General features: G+C 52.1%; 7 protein-coding genes across 7 annotated transcripts; 4 read left to right on the top strand and 3 right to left on the bottom strand.

Moving 5' to 3' along the window:
- Positions 1-527: 527 nt before the first annotated feature.
- Positions 528-2149, top strand: CGCA056_v010959 (Eburicol 14-alpha-demethylase; the record flags this gene model as incomplete). The annotated part of the gene is made up of 3 exons (XM_037326206.1): positions 528-713; positions 774-1208; positions 1265-2149. 3 exons carry the CDS (start codon positions 528-530, stop codon positions 2147-2149), a joined length of 1506 nt encoding a protein of 501 aa, XP_037175791.1.
- Positions 2150-3161: 1012 nt separating this feature from the next.
- Positions 3162-4391, top strand: CGCA056_v010958 (uncharacterized protein; the record flags this gene model as incomplete). The annotated part of the gene is made up of 4 exons (XM_037326205.1): positions 3162-3607; positions 3656-3738; positions 3797-4274; positions 4325-4391. The coding sequence occupies 4 exons, from the start codon at positions 3162-3164 to the stop codon at positions 4389-4391; spliced, it is 1074 nt and encodes a 357-aa protein (XP_037175790.1).
- A 1803-nt stretch (positions 4392-6194) lies between these two features.
- Positions 6195-6522, bottom strand: CGCA056_v010957 (uncharacterized protein; the record flags this gene model as incomplete). The annotated part of the gene is made up of 2 exons (XM_037326204.1): positions 6195-6236; positions 6304-6522. The coding sequence occupies 2 exons, from the start codon at positions 6520-6522 to the stop codon at positions 6195-6197; spliced, it is 261 nt and encodes an 86-aa protein (XP_037175795.1).
- Positions 6523-9185: 2663 nt separating this feature from the next.
- Positions 9186-10124, top strand: Araf43A-0 (Extracellular exo-alpha-(1->5)-L-arabinofuranosidase; the record flags this gene model as incomplete). The annotated part of the gene is made up of 1 exon (XM_037326203.1): positions 9186-10124. The coding sequence occupies one exon, from the start codon at positions 9186-9188 to the stop codon at positions 10122-10124; it is 939 nt and encodes a 312-aa protein (XP_037175794.1).
- Positions 10125-10696: 572 nt separating this feature from the next.
- LIP3-0 (Lipase 3) lies at positions 10697-12680 on the bottom strand (the record flags this gene model as incomplete). Its single annotated transcript, XM_037326202.1, has 4 exons — positions 10697-11475; positions 11536-11874; positions 11927-12451; positions 12518-12680. 4 exons carry the CDS (start codon positions 12678-12680, stop codon positions 10697-10699), a joined length of 1806 nt encoding a protein of 601 aa, XP_037175793.1.
- A 797-nt stretch (positions 12681-13477) lies between these two features.
- SAT4-7 (Satratoxin biosynthesis SC1 cluster protein 4) lies at positions 13478-14828 on the bottom strand (the record flags this gene model as incomplete). The annotated part of the gene is made up of 4 exons (XM_037326201.1): positions 13478-13896; positions 13952-14025; positions 14085-14467; positions 14529-14828. The coding sequence occupies 4 exons, from the start codon at positions 14826-14828 to the stop codon at positions 13478-13480; spliced, it is 1176 nt and encodes a 391-aa protein (XP_037175792.1).
- Positions 14829-15939: 1111 nt separating this feature from the next.
- bah (Acetyl-hydrolase) lies at positions 15940-17109 on the top strand (the record flags this gene model as incomplete). Its single annotated transcript, XM_037326200.1, has 1 exon — positions 15940-17109. The coding sequence occupies one exon, from the start codon at positions 15940-15942 to the stop codon at positions 17107-17109; it is 1170 nt and encodes a 389-aa protein (XP_037175799.1).
- Positions 17110-17298: the final 189 nt, after the last annotated feature.

Genomic DNA, 17298 nt, shown 5'->3' with positions numbered 1-17298 from the left:
TCGAGGCAAGTGGCGTCACTTTCAGTCAAGGCTGCAACTTGCCAGGGGTGAAGTTTTGACAGTTACAGAGGATCACGGCGCCGATGGCCCAATCCAAATGTCGCTTAAGCACACCGCAGCTTCCCGTTAGAATGGGGAAGCTTCCCAGAAGAGTCTTGGACTGCGAAGTCCAACTCCAGAATCGTTCCACGGTCTGGAGGCGTCATCGGTGTTGGTCTAGCCCAACAGGGGTCAAAGTGGTACGTACCTAACACGAATACGAGACGAAGACCACAATGGGTTCACCAACACCGTAGCAGACCAGAAGCAATCAAACAATAAGTCAAAGTAGTACGATAGAGATCTCGCTTTTGGAAGCCATGATATGAGAAGGAGATTTAAAGGTGCTCTGTCTCCCGACCATTTTTGCATTGGCTCTCTTGCCTTCCAGCCTCTGCTCCCCCTGCAAATCCCTCCCTAGCCACCGCCGCCACACCCGAGCCCACGCCAAAATGATGGAAGGCATAGAACTTCCGAGGCCGTCGACCATGAGCCCTCTCGTTGTCTATGGCCTTGCTGGACTAGCAGTCTCCATCATCATCAGCATCTGCCGTCAGCTCTTCTTCCAGAACAAATCATTACCACCGACCGTCTTCCATTGGATACCCTACGTTGGAAATGCAGTGTCATACGGCATGGACCCTGTGGCTTTCTTCGAGAAATACCGCGCCAAGGTACGTTTCTCGATAGAGGACACGGGTAGCGTTGGTTTCCGTTAGCTAACCATAATGAAGTATGGTGATGTCTTCACATTCACCCTCTTCGGCAGGAAAATCACATGCTTCCTTGGGATCGAGGGCAACGACTTCATCCTCAACGGCAAGCTCCAAGACATCAGCGCCGAGGAGATCTATGGCCCACTCACGACCCCAGTATTCGGTAGCGACGTCGTCTACGATTGTCCGAATTCGAAGCTCATGGAACAGAAGAAGTTTGTCAAATTCGGTCTGACACAGAAGGCACTCGAGTCGCACGTGCCCTTGATTGAGAAGGAGGTTCTGGACTACATCAAGACTGCCCCCGCATTCAAGGGTCCATCTGGGGTTGTCGACATTTCTGGTGCCATTTCTGAGATTACCCTTCTCACGGCGGCGCGCTCCCTCCAGGGTAAAGAGGTACGACAGAAGCTTTCTGCCGAATTTGCCAAGTTGTACCACGACCTTGATATGGTAAGAATCACACATTCTCAGAAGACCGTCTCTTTCTAACAGCAGTTTCCTTCTAGGGCTTCACTCCGGTCAACTTCCTCTTTCCTTGGTTGCCTCTGCCCCGAAACCGTCGCCGAGACGCTGCCCACGAGAAGATGCGAGCGATATACGAGGACATCATTCAGAGACGTCGCAAGAACGGTGATACTGAAGACGATATGATTACGAACTTCATGAACTCGAGCTACAAGAACGGCACCCCGGTCCCCGACAAAGAGATCGCGCACATGATGATCACGCTTCTCATGGGAGGTCAGCATTCTTCGTCCTCAGCAGCCGGTTGGATCATGCTTCGTCTCGCGGCACACCCTAAGATCGCCGAGGAACTCTACGAGGAGCAAGTCCAGAACCTTGCTCAAGGCAAGAAAGAGAACTTGGCCCCCCTTCAGTATTCAGACCTGGACAAGCTCCCGCTTCTGCACAATGTCGTCAAGGAAACCCTCCGCCTTCATGGCTCCATCCACTCTATCCTCCGCAAAGTCAAGAACCCTCTCACCATTCCCGGCACCCCGTACGTCGTCGGCACTGACCAAGTGCTCCTGGCTTCACCAATGGTAACGGCAACGAGCAACGAGTTCTTCACAGATGCCAAGAGCTGGAACCCTCACCGTTGGGACGATCATCAAGAAGTTGAACATGCTGGTGACGCTGTGGACTATGGGTATGGTCTCGTGAACAAGGGCACCAGAAGCCCCTACATCCCCTTCGGAGCTGGAAGACATCGCTGCATTGGCGAGAAGTTTGCGTATCTCAACTTGGGTGTCATTGTTGGCACACTCATCCGCAACTTCAAACTGTCAACCATGGATGGCAAAGAAGGTGTGGTGCCTCCTACGGATAACACCTCCATGTTCGCGCGCCCTCCTCAACCATCACCCATCAGGTGGACCCGACGTGATTGAAACGAAACAATCTGATGGCGACATGAACCGTGCATTTTCTTCTCCTTTAGACAGCGATAAAACAAATAGAAGTAATTATAATTCCATTGCCCAAAAGAAGATGTCACAAGGCGCTCTGAGTGACATTTTGTGATCGTGGGGTGATGATTCATTTGCATGGGTATCAAAAATGACACTGTTAAAATTACATCTCCCCAGAAATCATGTCATCGTACCCCCCTGTCCGTCATTGCTGCTACTGATCGCGCAGCATCTCAGCACACTGTAGAGGCCACAACCCACAGCGAGGGTGCAACGGTATTCCGCCAGGTCAGTGGAGAGTTTCCAACGAATTGGGACCATTGAGTGCACATAAGATGGGAGGTGCCGAGGGAATCTGATGAACATCGAACCACTCAACTTCAGGGGCTAGTCCCTGCAGCTCCACTCTGCAGCTGAACAAGTAACTGAACCGGGTATCTGATTGTGCGGAGATTCAAATTGAGGTGGCCAGATCCGACAACATCATGCGTCTCTACCTTTGCTCTTGAACCAAACATGCGGCAAAGATCAATATTGAGCGCTTGCCCACAGAGTTCAACGCGTCGCATGTGAGCGCGTCTTTCATATCAAAAGGATACGAATACGGACACGGACTCTGGATCCTGAGCCGGGTGGAGCGCCGGTTTTGTGGATCATGATCCTACGGGCAACAAGCGGGATGAATTGTGCCTAGATTCGCTGCGGAAAGATCTTGTGTATCCAATCGATTGGTCGTGAGAATACGATTGGCGAAAAAGGGCAAACGTATTTCCTTCCCTTGTCGTAAGCACTAGTGATTTTGGGCGAAGACCGGGGCAAGTGCATCACATCACATGGTCTAGGCCATCTGGGGACACAGAGTGACAAACTCTTGATTCTGACCGGCCGGGAATGAAGCCTGACTCTGGAAAACCAAAATGACGCGGTGGCAGCCTTTTGACAATCCGCAGAAGTCTCTCAACTCAAAGTGGAAATCACTTCCGTTGCTAGTATGGATTCTCCGAGGACTGGCACGGCCAGTGCTTTCAAGCTTGCACTCGGGCTTCGATATGAGCATTCTGCCGAGGAGAACGCTGTTATTCATCTGCACCAGCTGTGCGGCCCTTGCGCCAAGTTCACCACCACAAGTCCCCTCCTTCGGACTCTCGCTCGGCGGGGCCGCATCAGGATCCTTGCCTCCGAGATTGCCCATGTTGGAACGCCTGTTGAACTGAAAGCCGGTTACTCGAGAGATTGCCATCTATGTGCACTCTTGTGGGACCGGGTTGCGGCGCACTTATTGGATCCGGCAAGGTCAGCAAGGGCTATGGATTACAGCACTCCACTAGCTGTGAGGCTTGAAGCCCGTGATGATGAGAAAGAGTATGCCATTGAGGTCCAAAGGGGAACGAATTGGAAAAAGAAAGCTCGGTGGACGATCGCCCCCATGCCTTACATGTTAGCCACCCTTTCGGCCCGTTCGCTTTCGTTTCTGACCAGCTGCAGATCAGACAAGGGTTACATCAAATTGAAGACCACAGCCTTGGGCAGCGAAATAGCCAGTTACTTATATATCCATCGACGTACGAGTGAGTATATCGCCTAAGTGTTGATACTCGAATGGTCAGCCGCTGACGATAGCCTCAGGTCCAGACTTGAACAGTGACTCCCTTCGACATAGCTCAGTTTCGCTCTCTTCGCGCAATAACGTTAACTTTGAAGTCATCAAGAAGTGGCAATTGGGTTGTACTGAGCAGCATGCTGCATGTCGCCAATTTCCGAGCGTTGTTTCCCCGACAAATCAGGCACCCTCAAGGTTACTAAACGTCAGTGGAGACAACGTGCGTCTTGAATGTGATGTCGGAGCAATGACACCTGGGCTGCTAGAATACACAACTCTCAGTCACATATGGGGATCCGATCCTTCCTTGTGTCCACAGCTACTGGCGTCAACTATAGATTCGTTCTCACGCAGTATTTCCATGCAAGATTTGCCTCAGAAATATGTCGACGCCATTCAAATCACACGGGCCTTAGTGTTTCGCTACATTTGGATCGATTCTCTCTGCATCATCCAAGACTCAAAAGAAGACTGGCAAAAAGAAGCCGTCAAGATGGCGGCGGTGTGCGGGCGGTCCAGCTGCAATATCTCCTACACCTTCCACCCTGCATCGGAGTCATCAAACAATCATCTGTGAGATCCCAGGATACATTTGCCTTGTCACAATCCTATGCCTTGTAAGTATGGATCGAGAAGATCCAGAGCGCCCGAAGATCTAGTCATACAGCATACGCCTGGGTACATACGGCCTGCTTGGCTACCTACACACTACAGGTCAGTTTGGCCGCTTCTCTCGAGGGGATGGGTCTTTCAAGAACGACTTCTTTGTCCCCGGACAGTATATTATGGTCAGGATCGACTCATTTGGGAGTGTTGCAATGGGGCTGAAGACGAATTTTATGGGCCCCTGGCTACACTTTCCGGGTCGAAAGTGCATTTCCATCGCATAATCACCCGCCTGACCGATTTCTTGCTCGGCGGTCGGGAGCTCCAACGTCAAACTGGCAGTGCGGAAGCCACCACCGGCGAAATGCAGTGGGCTTCCCTGATTCGAGATTATCGCGCAGGAAATCTCACGAAAGAGACGGACCGCGGAATTGCCTTTGCTGGTATTGCTCGCGCGAATCAAGCCAAGGCTAACGTCACATACCTGGCTGGTCTCTGGAAGGAGTTTCTCGAGTACGACCTGCTATGGTCTGTGAGCCCTGTCCCAGTCAACGTCACAGACTATGAACGGGTCAGAAAGGAGTCAGAGTCAGCGCCAAGTTGGTCCTGGTTCTCTGTCCCAACATACAAAACGGCTCTCGGAAACGATGTTCTTGATTTTCCCTTCCGAACAACGATGCAGACCTACCGACATTTTTCTATATACAAAGCGAAGACAGTTGCATATTATCACCCCGACGGCTCAGCGAATCCCGACTCACTGCTGTACAAATTTGCTGGCATGACCCTAACAATCAGAGCAAAGCGGATCCCATGCACCCTCGAGTGGAGAGACGAGCTGAAACTGCTGTATGTGCTGCCGTTTGGGGATTATAAGTGGGTGTTGGGCATGAAGAAAGTCTGGTTGCAAGTAAGTCAACACTGGGCTTGGTCTAAGGGCTTCAAATATGCTCACGATAACCGTCTTCTTAAGGAAGAAGATCAACTGCTTTAAGATGCTTGCATGATACTGACTGTGGAACAAGCATTCTACACTGATGATTCTGCTATGCAATATGCATATAGCCTGAAGCGGCAGCAAAGAGAGAACATTACGGACTCTTGGAGTCCAACCTATCAGTACGCCGGCATTGTCGTCGTACCAGCAGACTCAACAGATGCTCAGGGATTGATACGTTGGCGACATATAGGTGTTTTCATCTTCATTGATGACCTCGTAGAGGATGGTTTTACCACGCCATTTGACCAGCATGGGGCTGCGGAAGAAGATCTTGTCTTGGTCTAAGTTCTCGGTCTTATAACTTCTCCAGGGGCTTTACTAGATTCTTTTGATGTTGAACAAGAATTCACTATCTTGGTTGCATGATTCATGTGGAATTGAGGCTGTTTTGTTACTTCTTGATTATAAAACATGGCTAGTTAACTAGGTCTTCGGGAGTTTTTGCTGACATTTCTGGTGGCCAAGCGTACATGTACCTACCTAGACACAATAGCTTGGGAAATCCAAAAACCAGTCCAAGAGATTCACCAATGATATCCACGAGTAATATTTCACATTAGCTAGGAGGTCTTATTGCTGTTATTTCAAATGATGCCTGGGCCCCGGCATTTTATTTGTAAATCTCTAAGGAACGACTGTGTACGAGTGCATGACTTACAAATCATGCAAACATAAAGAAGTGGAAACATGAAAAAAGAAGAAGGGTTTCTTCCCGTAGCCTGGCCCTGAGATTCCCTGACATTGCCCTTAAGACATATTCGGGACAGGCATTGGCCGTGAGAATATTGCTATCATCGCCAAACTGATACGAGTAGAGCTTAGATCCACACACATCCGCTGCCCTCCTGACCACAGACCATCTGGGTATCGAGATGATTAATTAGTTACTGTTTCGTGAGTATTATTCAAAACAAGTAGAGTACTTACGGCGTTGGGGGCTCCGCCAGGGCAGGTCCAGAGGTCGCAGGCAGAGATTTGGCCACTGCAGCGGCAGTTGGTCTGTCCAACAACCTTGCCGCCGTTGCAGGCAGGGAGAATCTGGCTGCAGTCGACACGAGCTTCGAGATCACGAGTCTCGACCCAGCCGTTGGGCATGGCGATAGCGCCGGCGGCGAAGATGGCAAGGGGGATGGTGAAGAACTGCATTTTGATGGGTTGAGTAGAGTGTGAATAGGGGATAGTTGCAGAGGAAATGTGATATCGGTGTTGTGGATGATCTTGTAGATGTTGTGAGTAAGCTGGAGATGGAAGTTAGAATTGCAAGTGGCTTCTGCACCTTCTTATACTTTTTTGTCCTCGTACATTCCACCTTGATGCGTTATTGAGAACGCTTCTCGGCAACACCTTCGCAAGCAGTTTCTCCCATTGTCTTCTTGCCTGGCTACTCTACTTCGTGTCATCTTACAAGATCCCCTTCAACGTCAGATACCATTCCGTGCCTCTCAATTCCCCAACGGTACGGAAGCGCGCTCAGGTAATCCCTATTGGCCTGTTCGCTTCCTCATTCACCGTGGCATAGCCTCAACTCGTCATTGGATGAAGCTAGCGGGAATGGTGAGTCTTAGTCGTTTTGTGACGATCTTCTCATGCTGATCGGTGGACCTTTCGCCCGAGCTTGATGAGCGCTTTCGCAAAGTTAATGGTAAGACAAGCTATTCAAAGGATTTTTTCGAGTTTCACCAGCTGGCGGTTTCCTGTTCCTTTCGGTATTCCTACCACCATACCATGCAGGCTGGCTGTTGGAATTGAAGAAAGGGATGGAAGTAACAATTGTGGGTATGAAAAGTGACAACATCGGGGATCAGCATGACAACATCCGCAATCGTTCACACTCAGCCTACAGCAAACCGCGGCAGCCCACTCATTTGGCATAAGGATCCATGCCTGATCAACGAAAAAATGAGTCCGAACTCTGGAGCCGAGATATCCGAAAGTCGTGGAGCACAACTTAGTCTCCGAGCTGGGGCCGCTTAAATCCACGTTATTCCAGCCCCTGTGGAGTCTAGTAAGTCTTCGCAATAGACATTGTCCTAATGTCAAGTACCATTGCCCATAGTCCCCCGCTTCCAAGATCTGTGAAATACACGCCGGGAATAACAAGAACACCTGCCCGTTATTGCTCTTCCGCGATACTGCGCAACAAGGTTGCTTTCTGGCATTCCATTAGAGAGCAAACCGCTAGCACCTATCGTCGATTTACATCTTAGGGGAGTCTTACTGGAGAATTCATGCACTTGACGAGGTGGCGCGAGTTGGAACTGTCTTACCACCCCCTCATTGTCTCACGAGGGAGCAATCCTTCAGTTTCCACTTTTGCGCCCCAAAGAGGCACAGCTTCGCTTATTTGAAGACACCGCAATAAGTATTCAACACCGACTTCCTTCACCATTCCCATACAATGTGCTACTAGAGACGAGTGTGATCAGTTTAATGCCCTAGTTTCCAACCTACAAATATGCATCAAAGTGAATGGACTAGTTCTCGGACACTACACCTATAGCCGGCTACAGAAGCACATGTAGGCAAAGGTCTCGTCCAGGATTAGTGTTCCGTGCGTTCAGGTACCACAATTATATGATGTCGATGACAAGAGCAGAAATATGAATCCGAGCTTACCAGCCGCAGCCCGTATCAAGTGAGACGTTTTTTCTTAGGTCGACGCCAAGACCTATGGCAAGAAAACGCGCGGGTGAGGCTGGCGGGAGGTCCCGGTGAGGCGAATTGCCTATTGGGTGCAAATCCAGCATTTAGGGATAAAGATCGACATGTCCACTCTTAAAAAGTCCGAGATGACCAGTGCTAATGCGCAAACGAAACTTGACACTCGAAAGGGATGATTTCGCGGTGTTAGGCACCTAGACATGTCGCTACTGAAATCATTAGTCAACCGCTAGACTAAGCGTACCGCCCGAGGCTCGGCACTCGAACAGCCGCGATGCCCTCCTTACGAAGCTGCCTTATGCTGTAAGTCTCCTCAAAAGCCCTCCTCGTCAACAGGGCTGAGTAAGACGTGGCCGTACCTTGCTTGCCGGCCACAACACCCTCTCTCCCTAGGGTGTTTGTAACCAAGTCTTGCATTCCAACAACATTGGCTGATATTTCTCGTCCTGCGTCAAGACTAAGCTGCTAGTTGTCAAACGCCGCGGGAGTGGCTGCGAAAACACGCTATGGCTGCGGGCTGACAATTGCGGATGTGACTTGCAGCAACATCGCCACCATTGGAGGATCACTTGGCGTTCAGCTTCTGAGCCCTCATCACATTGCCGACATCGAATAAGACCTCTTAGTCAAGACAATGACGTCTATTTCTCTCTCGTGATTTGGAAATTCCTTCGCATGACAGTGGTTTTCTAAACATGCAATGTACGGGAATCACCTAAAACTTGCCCTTCTCGCCAATGAAGGCGCAGCCAGCCCCACGCTGCTGTGCTTATGCCAAGATGCCTTGTCGGCCGCCTATCGACTGCAAGTGTATGTGGTGACTTTATTCAGGATCTGTACTCCGAGAAGGAGCAACGGGTCGGTGGTATCAGCGAATGGAGTTCCTTGAGAAATCAAGTGAAATCCAGGGGGTATGCTAGGCGGACCGAATGACACTTTGGTATAAAGAAACGCCCTGTGCAACTAAAGTTAATGAGAAAGTAGTATACTGGACATCAGCAACACGAAACCGCCTAATCATGTTGAACCTCCTTGCAATCTCATTCCAGCGGCAATCTGCCGCTGTGTTTTTGGCGCTCTGCGCTTTTCTTCTCTTTGCCGATTGTACCTCAGCCGTCAAGATCAGAGATGGCGCGGATCCAACTGTGATGAAGATCGGGGATACCTACTACTCGGCTGAATCTGCAGGTGGCATCTATGTTCGAGCTGCATCCTCGCTCGAAGGCCTTGGCGCGTCTGATGTTCGACGCGAGCTAGTCTGGTCCGACACGAAGAACATGGGCGCTATCTGGGCCCCCGAGATCACAACTGATCTTGGTCGAACCTACATCCACTTCTCTGCCGGAGTAGACGCTGCCCATCGCATGTACGTGATCAGTGCCGACTCGCCTCTTGGGGAGTACTCGGCCGAGACCAAGCTTGCCCTGCCCGATGACCAGTGGGCCATCGACGGAACGTTCTTCGTTTTCGAAGGACTAGGATACTTCGTTTGGTCCGGCTGGAAGAGCGAGGCGGAGAACTCAGAACAGAACCTGTACATCTGCCGCATGGACAGTCCTTCTCAGCCTATCGGCCAGCGGTACATCATCTCGCGACCAAGAGAGTCCTGGGAGCAGGGCGACAGCCCACTCATCAATGAAGGCCCCGAGGCAATTGTTGATCCAAACGGCCAGCTGCACATCGTCTACTCTGCCAACGGCAGCTGGAACAACAAATACTGCCTCGCGGACCTTCGGCTACGAAAGGGCGGTGACCCTACCTACGTTTGGGATTGGTACAAGTCCAACGGTTGTCTTTTCGGTTCTCATCAGGATAGAATGATGAACGGTTGGGATGCAACTTTGTACATCGATGGACCTGGACATCACACGTTCGCACTTCCCAACGGCGACGTCAACGATAGCCCTGGGGGCACAAGCCGCATTCCATTCGTGTTTCACGGCGTGGAAAAGGGTACAACTTACAGCTGGGATAATCGTGATTGGTTTACCGGCAGCTATGTCTGGTGGAGTAACACCGCTTACACTCGAGCGAACGTGCCGGGAGATACAAGTAACACGGGGTACAGCTTCAAGTTCTTTGAGTAGGGGGACAAACTTCTGGACGCCTCCTCACTTGGGAGTTCGTGTCATACTGCGCATCTGGAGGCCTGTATTTATTTCAACGACACACGTAAGAAAAAATGTTCGTCTACATCGCCCTGCACGGGAAGTGAAGTCGGTCTAAACATTCACTTGTGAAGTCGAGTTATTAGAAGTATTGGTGTTGCATATAGTTCCACCGCCCGCGTCTGACTCGTAAGTGGCTTTTATTCCATGGCGTGACAGACCAGTGATATGCGGACCAGGTGGAGCTAATACCTAGATCAGAGAGGAGTATTGCTTGTAAGTTGTCAGTCAAGATTCGGCCAGTCAAGGCTTGGGTAGCTTTGAAAAGAGAACTAAAGATGGATGAAAGACCCTTGAATAATGGCGTTAGCTGTCTGTCAAGTCACCATGGAGGGCATCCGATATGTTGGTCTTGTTAGGGCCTCACTGAGCGATGCGCACCAATGCGATTTTCGAATTAGGGTAGCATTCTATGGCTGGATCAATTCATGCTGGTCGCTATCTGCGAAGTTGACTACTATTATCCAGGAGGATCACCTCTACAGGTAGGCTTAGATCAAGAAGGAATCAGGGTGGTCGTTGAAGAACTGCATGGCCTCCACGCGGTAGTCATCCTTAACAACCTCCGGTCCGCTCTCCTTGAAGTTGTAGGTCTCCAGTCCCTCCTCAGAGTACCTCGGCCAGTCAGCAAGATCCAGACCGTGGTTGTTGGGGCTCAAGGTACGGATGAAGGAGATGGCGGTAGCTTGGTAAGCATTGGTGTTCTTGCTAAGGCCGTAAGGCAAGCCTGCAAACATGTAGAACCAGACATCGAAGGCATGGAACGAGCCGAGCACAGGCAGATGAGTCAGGACACCGACATCAGGCAGCAGGCCGGCGGAAGGAATGCTGACATCAGTGACGTAGTTCCAGACGGTCTGCTCGGAGGTGTTGTAGTGTGCTAGCAGGTTACGGCGCTGTGCCTGGAAGCTGAAGTCGCCCACCACTGCGGCCAGACGCTTGAAGTTGGGGGTCACAGCGTTGAGAACGCCCGAGTCGAAGGGGGAGCCCTGGGTGATATCCGCTGGGTAGAGCTCCATGAGCTTGGCCATCTCAGCGTCGGAAGCCTTGGGCCACCAGATGTCCTTGAAGTACTTGGCGAAGTCCTCGTCGGTAAGGGTCTCGAGTTGAGCGAGGAGAGAGAAAAGGGTGCCCTCATCACGCATGTCGCCGGTGACCAGAGGAACGGAAGCCATCTTGCCAGCAGCAGCCAGGCGATGGGGAGAGTCCTTCAGATGCTTGCCGTCGGGACGGATGGTCCAAGTCGAGGCCAGGGATCGAGGTCCGAGAACTAATCAGGCATCAGAGTCAGCCAAATGTGATCATTTTGTAATAGTGAAAGGTCACTTACGCATGCCCTCGTCGTTGACAGAAGCCATGATGTCGTCAAAGTCGGCGACCTTCAAGCAGGCAATCTTGTCTGTGGCGTTGGTGCATCCTGTTCTCTCGACCATGTTGTCGAAGAAAGGCTGAGCGCGCTCGGCACTTTCAACCATGACTGGACCACCAGACAAGGCCATGGCACCACGGAAAAGATCAGTGGCGCCCTCTCCCTCATCCCACAGCAGGTGCGCAACGACGGACCAGCTACCAGCTGACTCGCCCATGATGACAACCTGGTCCGGGTCACCACCGAAATCGGCAATATGCTTCTGAACCCATTGCATAGCAACTCTTTGATCTTCGAGACCTATAAATGCATCGTTAGCAGATTGTAAATACGATAGCCTTCTAATACTGACCGAGGTTAAGAAGTCCGGCCTCCTCCATCTCCTTGGACGCGGAGAACCCGAAAGCGTTGAGGCGGTAGTTGGCCGATACACCAATGATCGGCTGGTTGAGGCTCACGGAGGTGCGCACCAGGCCGCCAACGTTGTAGTTCGGCACGGCACCGCGGATCACATCCGTCTCGCTGGTGGCAGTAAAAGGGCTGCCGACCTCGTATCCACCACCGTGAATCCAAATAACTACGGGCAGCTTGTCTCCCTTCTTAGCGTCGACGGGCGCTTGCACATTGATGAGAAGGCAGTCCTCGCTGCGGGTTTGTCCGATGGTATTGAAGACTGTGTCGGCCAGGGCGCCGACGATGGGGCCGATTGCCGTGCCGGTCTTGCCCAAGATGAGACTGCTGGACGAGTTCATGGACAGAATTGAGCCCGTCGTCTTCTGCGGGCAGATGGGACCGTAGCTGCTGCCATCGAATTCGCCCAACTGCTCGGTGTAGAGCTGAGAGTGCTCGAAGCGGCCAGCTGAGGCGAAAGGAATGCCTTAGAAATGTTAGTTCCGCCGTCTGAAAAATTCAGCATGTGTGCTCAGGTCTCGTTGCAACGCACCTAGGAACTCCTTGATGTTGCCATTGATCCGGCCAGTGATGTTGGCGTAGTCAATCTCCACCTTGGGGCCCAACGCATCACGGGCAGAAATTGGCTTCGCAACGGCAAAAGCGGAGTTTGAGGCCGCGAGTAGGGCTGCAAGGCCCGCCCACTTAGATGTCATACTAATTAATTGTGTAAAGAAATTGTTAAGGAGTGTAATTGGGAGTTGATGTCTCAACTCGCCAGTTGGATACAATGATGCAGAGATGGAAGCAAGGAAGTGAGGCTCTACTCAGCCAAGAGTGATGTTGGTACATATACGATGGGAGGGAACTCTCTGCGCCAAGGGGTACAATCGATAGTCTCAAAGGATGTCATCTGGACATCTATTCACCGACTGTGCCGGCCGCTCCGGACCCTCTCAAGTCAATCATGATCGTCAATCAATGTGCCAAAGAAGCTGTCACAGGACGGAATGTCTTCCGTGGGAAGACCCTTTTACTTCCACTTGAGCATAGCCTTGAGATTCTGGCATGTACAGCTAGTCATGTCTGGGCTCAAATGGAAGTATTCGGTAGCGATCGGCCGCCAAGGCCCCTTGACCAAGGGTCATAAACGTGGCAGTCATTTCGACACCTGGTCGTATTTCGTCGAGAGTGGGCACCCAAGACCAGGATTTCGACATCGACAGCAAACGCGGTTCGCTAGTTTCGAACTCACTCGGGGGAAAGGACGCGCCCGTGCCTCGGACCACGTGGAAACATGAGCCCCGGGCTGAGGATAAACACTTTGGAGGGTTAATTATGTTGGAATTCCTCCTTCCTTATGGAGGAGTAATCGTTGCTGAGCTGAAATTCCCGCAAGCTAGTATCCAACTAAACTTATTGTGAACATCAGCGAGTTTGGATCTAGCGTTCGTCAAGACAGCATGTGAACGTAAAGTATAAATACAATGATTATATGGCGTAGTTAAGCCCCCTAGACGTGCTGTCGCACTTTTCGCTCCTCCTCCCAAGTAACATCTCTCTGGACCACGATCGTGTCCATGGGCACATCGTCACTCGCCTCTTCACGCTTGGGGCTTTTTGCTCCAGACACCGAGTACCTCATGCCACTGCCGTGGTGCAGGTACTCCTCCGAATCGTTGCCTGTGCTCAGGCGTTCGTGGTTTGCGGAGCGCTTGAAGTTGTGGTGAACTCCAGGCCGTGAACCGCCGGCTCCGCCAGTGCCACCGAAAGCAGGGTTCGACGAAATCTGGTTGGACTTCTGGTCGCGGGTGGACCAGGGAGTGCCGTAACGCATCTTGCGGTAGACGGGCACGAGAGTAACTGCACAGGCGCCGATGATGGCGACGTAGATCTCCACGACGGTGGCAGTCCACATGAGAGCGTATTGCTCTGTTCCGCGGAGTCAGCAAACTGGTCAACAAAATGGAGAGAAAAGGGTCCTTACGGGTCATGTCCGTCACACCGATGGAGTAAAGAGAGGCCAGAGATCCGAAGCGGACGAAACTGGCAATTACGACGCTGTTTTGAATGCTTCGTCAGTACCATGCCGTGGATCAGTTTTGCTGGGGTCTACTCACAGACTGCCAAGAGCGAAAACACAGCAGATGCCCACTCTCTTGCTCGAGCTGACCTGCAGCTTCATGGTCTCGTGAATCGGCAGCACCAAGGTCAAGATATCGATGAGACTGTTGGCGATGGAGTTGCCCACGAAGTACAGAATCAAGTCAATGCAGGTTCCAGCGCCTGGGTTGGTCGTCTGCTCCCATGTGTACGACAGTGGACGGCACTGCAGGCAGTTGGTGATGAAAATGGCGACGCCCCAGCCGATGCATGCCGCTGACAAAGCGTAGATACCCTTCTTCATGAATGGCGTTGGGAACACGCGCCAGTAGAAGGCTAGCAGAGAGAGTTTGATCAAAGGCGAGGAAAAGCCGTAGCAAAACTCAGCGGCGACAACACACTACAAATCCGTTAGCCTCCAGTCAGAATTCTTCGCGTCCATCGGGATATCAACCGCGAACCTTCAGAAATGTGATCAACTGCATCGGGTTCTCAGCCATCACCACCACGATGCTCCGACCCAGACCTCCATTGACCGTCGCCTCAACAGTGATGGCACAGAACGCGTGGTTCACAATCAAACTGGCCAGCGCCAGCCAGTCGTCAAGGCCCCATCCTACTCCCGTGAGCTTTCGCGCCCAGAATCGTCCGGCGCAGGTGACGGTTGCTATCACCGCGAGAACGATGTTGATGACGATGATGGCAGTGTCCGTATGATCATTGGACGCTGTCGTCGGCGTTGTTGTCGTTGTCGAAGCCATGTTGTCTGTATGTCCAGGCTGACTCGAGCCGCAGCCAGTCAACAAAAACACGATATAATCCAACTGTTGTCGTGCGTCACAAAACGCCAGCAAGAAAGCAAAAGAGGAGAGAGTCTGCTCGTTTGGTGAGGGAGAACCAAGTTAATAACCACTATCTCCACATTCCGCTGACTGACAGAATGGTCACAGAATGCGTAGAACCATCAGAATACGGCAGATCCTGCAGTGTTTGTGGTCTGAGCGGTTCCTGATCCGGCCGGCCGGGAGTTGTTCCTGAGTCCTAAGGTGGCATTCGTGGAGACGACGGTGCAGGGAAGACGTTTCAACAGATTCATCGTAGTGTCGGGCGTAAGTGTACGTGACATGTCATGTAAAGACGTAACCGTGCCATTGGTTCAGCGATCAGATCCAACCACGAAAAGCCTTCCCGTTCTAGCCCATGAACCGTATCCACCCATCATCTGTGCCGGCATCAGGATCCCTGCTTGCCGGTGAAGAATCGACTACATGCCGGCGCAGGGGCATCGGCTTGGCAAGCGTACAAATGCGAGTCATGTGACATCCACTCTACGAACTACTAGACTCCATTCCGAACCCCAAGAGTCCACAGACACCAAAGTTTGTCCTATCAAGCGGTCCGAAAACTCCAGGTTTTCGTGCAGGAGTTGTTTGGCCGAGATTGTGCTCTGACAAGAACGGCATCGGGGCGGGGTTGACAGACGACGAGGTGGATGTGTCGATCCCAAAGCCTCGAACCTAGATGCCGGAATGCAGCCGCGAAGTCAGGAGAACGAACATCCCATCGCCGCCCGCGGAAATATGACACAAGCAGAGCTTTTCACAGCGTTGCAAAGTCTCCGCCGAGCTGCCTCCTGAGATCGGAATAGGAAAAGCGAGTACCGTTTTTGACACGATCTGCCGCTGTAGGTGATAAGCGGCTACCCTTTCCACTTGATCCTTTTGATGAACCTTTTCAGGAGGTTTCCCCTTTTGTGACCCTGGTGATCGCCATATTCGCATCGACATTCCTTCACTTCTAGAAAAATTCCGATACGTTACCCAAGACATACACACCGAGTTTTTCGCGGTAGCCACATCGCGATCCTTCAAGATGGCCGGCACCAAAGGCGAAAGCTTCCCGATCCTCTCATACCAGCCTATACGCATATTCTACCAGCTTTTCGGCGGCCTCTTTATCCTCCTCTTCTGTCTTCCTGTCTGGTGTGTCCAGGCCGCAATTCCGGCATGCCGCCCTCACCCAAAATGGGGCTTCAAGCAGGCTCTCATGGCACGTCTTACACGCAACATCGTTGACCTGTACTCAAACGTGGGAATCACCGAGACACACACCCTCAAGCCGGGTAAGGAAGGCGACCGCTTCCAGACCGCTGAGCCTTTCTCCTCAGAGCACTACCGCGGACCTCTGGCCTCGAACCCCGATGTCAAGCCTACCACCGTCGGAGGCACGTGGTTCCCCGAGAAGCCTGATGTTGAAAAAGGCTTTGGCGGCGTCGTGGTTCTGCAGATTCACGGTGGCGCCTTCGTCCTGGGCGATGGCCGCACAGGCTACTGCGGCTTCATGGCTAACACACTGATCGACAAGGCCGGCGTCGACGCCGTCTTCGCGCCGCAGTACCGTCTGTCCGGCTACGGTAGCGCGGGTTCCGCCGCTAACCCTTTCCCCGCCGCCCTGCAGGACGTTATCACCAGCTACTTGTACCTGACCCAAACTCTCGGCATCCCTTCTCAGCGCATTGTGCTCTGCGGCGACAGTGCCGGCGGCAACTTGGTGATCGGTCTGCTCCGCTACCTCGACACCTTCGGCCGGGACCTTGGAATCTCTGCCCCGAGTTGCGCCGTACTGATCGCTCCGTGGGTCAACCCGCTCGCCAGCTTGGGACCGGCCTCGGTCTACAAGCAACATGAGCACTGGAGTACCGACTACCTTCCTGTCTCTTTCCTCCGCTGGGGCGCCAAGGTGTACTCGTCCGCTGTGGCTGAAGAGACCCTGCCGTACGTCACTCCTCTTGGCAACCCTTGGAAGACTCAGGTCCCCGTCTTCGTTACCATGGGCGAGGCAGAGATCCTTGAGACGGACGGCACTGCATGGTGCCGCCAGATGCAAGAGGCTGGAGGCAACTTGGAGGTGACCTACGAGGAGCATGCCGTCCACGACACGCTGTTGATGGGTGCCATTATTGGCTGGGAGGAGAGTGCGCAGGTTGTGGCCACGAGAATCGGGGAGTTTGTTGCCAAGGTCCAGAAGGTGACGGACTTGTAAGCCGGTCGTTCGGAGGAACAGAGGGGCGGAGTTGATCAATCACCCTCACCAAAAGTGTATACTAGTGTAACGTTTCTTTGTACATGATGATTGGCAGTATGCGATAGACGTAAAATAGGCACAGCGTTAATTGTTTCTCATATTCGATATTATCTGACCATCTGATGTGATGTAATGACTCGGAACCGT

This window comes from Colletotrichum aenigma, assembly GCF_013390185.1.
Source record: "Colletotrichum aenigma strain Cg56 chromosome Unknown KSG_Cg56_contig07, whole genome shotgun sequence".
Lineage (NCBI taxonomy): Eukaryota > Fungi > Ascomycota > Sordariomycetes > Glomerellales > Glomerellaceae > Colletotrichum > Colletotrichum aenigma.
The sequence above is the reverse complement of the archived record's forward strand: the minus strand, read 5'-3'. Positions and strand labels throughout refer to the sequence as shown.